Raw genomic sequence first — 1727 nt, forward strand, 5'->3', positions numbered from 1 at the left:
TTGGAACTTACCTCTTACAGCAGTGAATGATGAGTTGTATAAACAGTGTCATCATGAGGAATATGAAAGCACACAGAGTACCGAATGCAATGCTTTCCATCTTGACATAATAGATTATCACAGGATCCATCTTGACAGGGATGAGACGCGTTCTATTGGAGAATGTATTGGATATGAAGCAGGAATAGTTGCCCCGGTCTTCTCTATTGAACTGTGAGATGAGTAGAGATCCATTGTGAAGAAGGAACAAGTGTGACTGATGGACAGGATTCATGTTAACATCATGTATCACAGGATGATGCTTGAAGAGAGGACTAACCGAATACTCTGGAATCCAATGAAACGTCCAGCCCTGAGGTGTAAGCCAAGTAATAGTAGGTGTGGGCTCTCCACTGACAACACAATCCAGTGTAATGTTCTGCTGGGGGAGATAGTAGGTAGTGGCAGTGAAGTACGTAATCTCAGCAGGAGTACAGTTAAGTGCACGGAGTGTAGGAATCATTGCAGAGTTGATCAGGTCCGGATAAATGGTTTTCTTACAGAAGAGAACATGCTTGTCAGGAATAATCTTGGCTTTATTTTGACTCCACCATTCTGCAAACCATGCCATATGGCAATCACATGTCCATAGATTTTCTGATATATCCAATAGAGATAGGTTGAGTCCTGTTACAGAATGAGGCAGTCTTGTCAACGCATTGTGGCCTAGGTTGATGTTTCTCAGTTTTGGTTTATGATAGAAGATTTCACTGTCTATATCACTGAGTTGAGGATTATAAGAAACAGATAAGTCAACCAGATTAGTGAGTGGTTCTAGGAGTTCAGTCTTCATATTTTGTATGTTTGTGTTTTCTATTCTCAAGAATTCTATCTTCTTATTGTTACTAAAGGTTGTATCACTCAGTTGAGTAAACACATTGGAACTAACATCTAAATATTTCAAATGGGGCATATAGGAGAAGGAATCATTTATCACAGACACGATGACATTGTGTGAAATATTGAGATACTCTATCTGATCCATGCTCTGGAAGAGTTGAGAAGGCAATGTTTTAATGGAGTTATACGAAAGGTCTAAATGTTTGAGGAGGTTCATGTTGACTAACGCCTGCTTGGCGAGATGAGCGATGTTATTATTATTCAAGTAGAGGTGAGTCAGTTTCTTATTAGGAAGGAAGAAGTAGTTATCCAGCATAGTGATCTTGTTGTAGGAGAGATCCAACTGTTCCAAGTTCCATAGGGATTGGAACACTTGCTCCCTCAGTTCCAAAAGTGTTGAGTGTGAGAGAGAAGTTAGACCCGTAGGTTGGTTATATTGTAGAGAGAGTGTGAGAGTGGTGGAGATATAGGGGGCAAGGGATAGAGACTACACTATCACATGACGTGACCCACATACGGACGTGAATAGGTGGAAAAATAAACTGGGGAACGTTAAAGGGAAAGCTGGGAGTAGAGTAGCACTTGGGTTAGAGCTGGCTGTGGGACCATAAACAGCTATCTCTGACCTAAGTATTCCTTTCTAGGACCTTACCACCTCTTCTCCTTTCTAGGACCTTACCACCTCTTCTCAGTGAAATGGACAAGGAGCTCTCAGGCTGGGGGATCCAGCGTCTTCTGTTAGAATGTTTTGCAATCTCTGAGAATTCTCGGAGACTATGTCCGAACAGTCTCCAAGCATTCTCAGAGATTTACAAACACTGCAACATGGCACTGTCTGTAGACCTGTT

At 41.6% G+C, this 1727-nt stretch overlaps 1 protein-coding gene across 1 annotated transcript; it reads right to left on the reverse strand.

The window, feature by feature from the left end:
- Nucleotides 1-11: 11 nt before the first annotated feature.
- Nucleotides 12-1678, reverse strand: LOC103524594 (leucine-rich repeat and fibronectin type-III domain-containing protein 5-like; the record flags this gene model as incomplete). The annotated part of the gene is made up of 2 exons (XM_008489620.1): nt 1589-1678; nt 12-1255 (listed from the first exon to the last, which is right to left on the reverse strand). Coding segments are annotated over exons 1-2 (1334 nt in total), but the record flags the coding sequence as incomplete, so codon positions are not given.
- Nucleotides 1679-1727: the final 49 nt, after the last annotated feature.

Source organism: Diaphorina citri, unplaced genomic scaffold (assembly GCF_000475195.1).
Source record: "Diaphorina citri unplaced genomic scaffold, Diaci psyllid genome assembly version 1.1 scaffold107, whole genome shotgun sequence".
Taxonomy (NCBI): Eukaryota; Metazoa; Arthropoda; class Insecta; order Hemiptera; family Psyllidae; genus Diaphorina; species Diaphorina citri.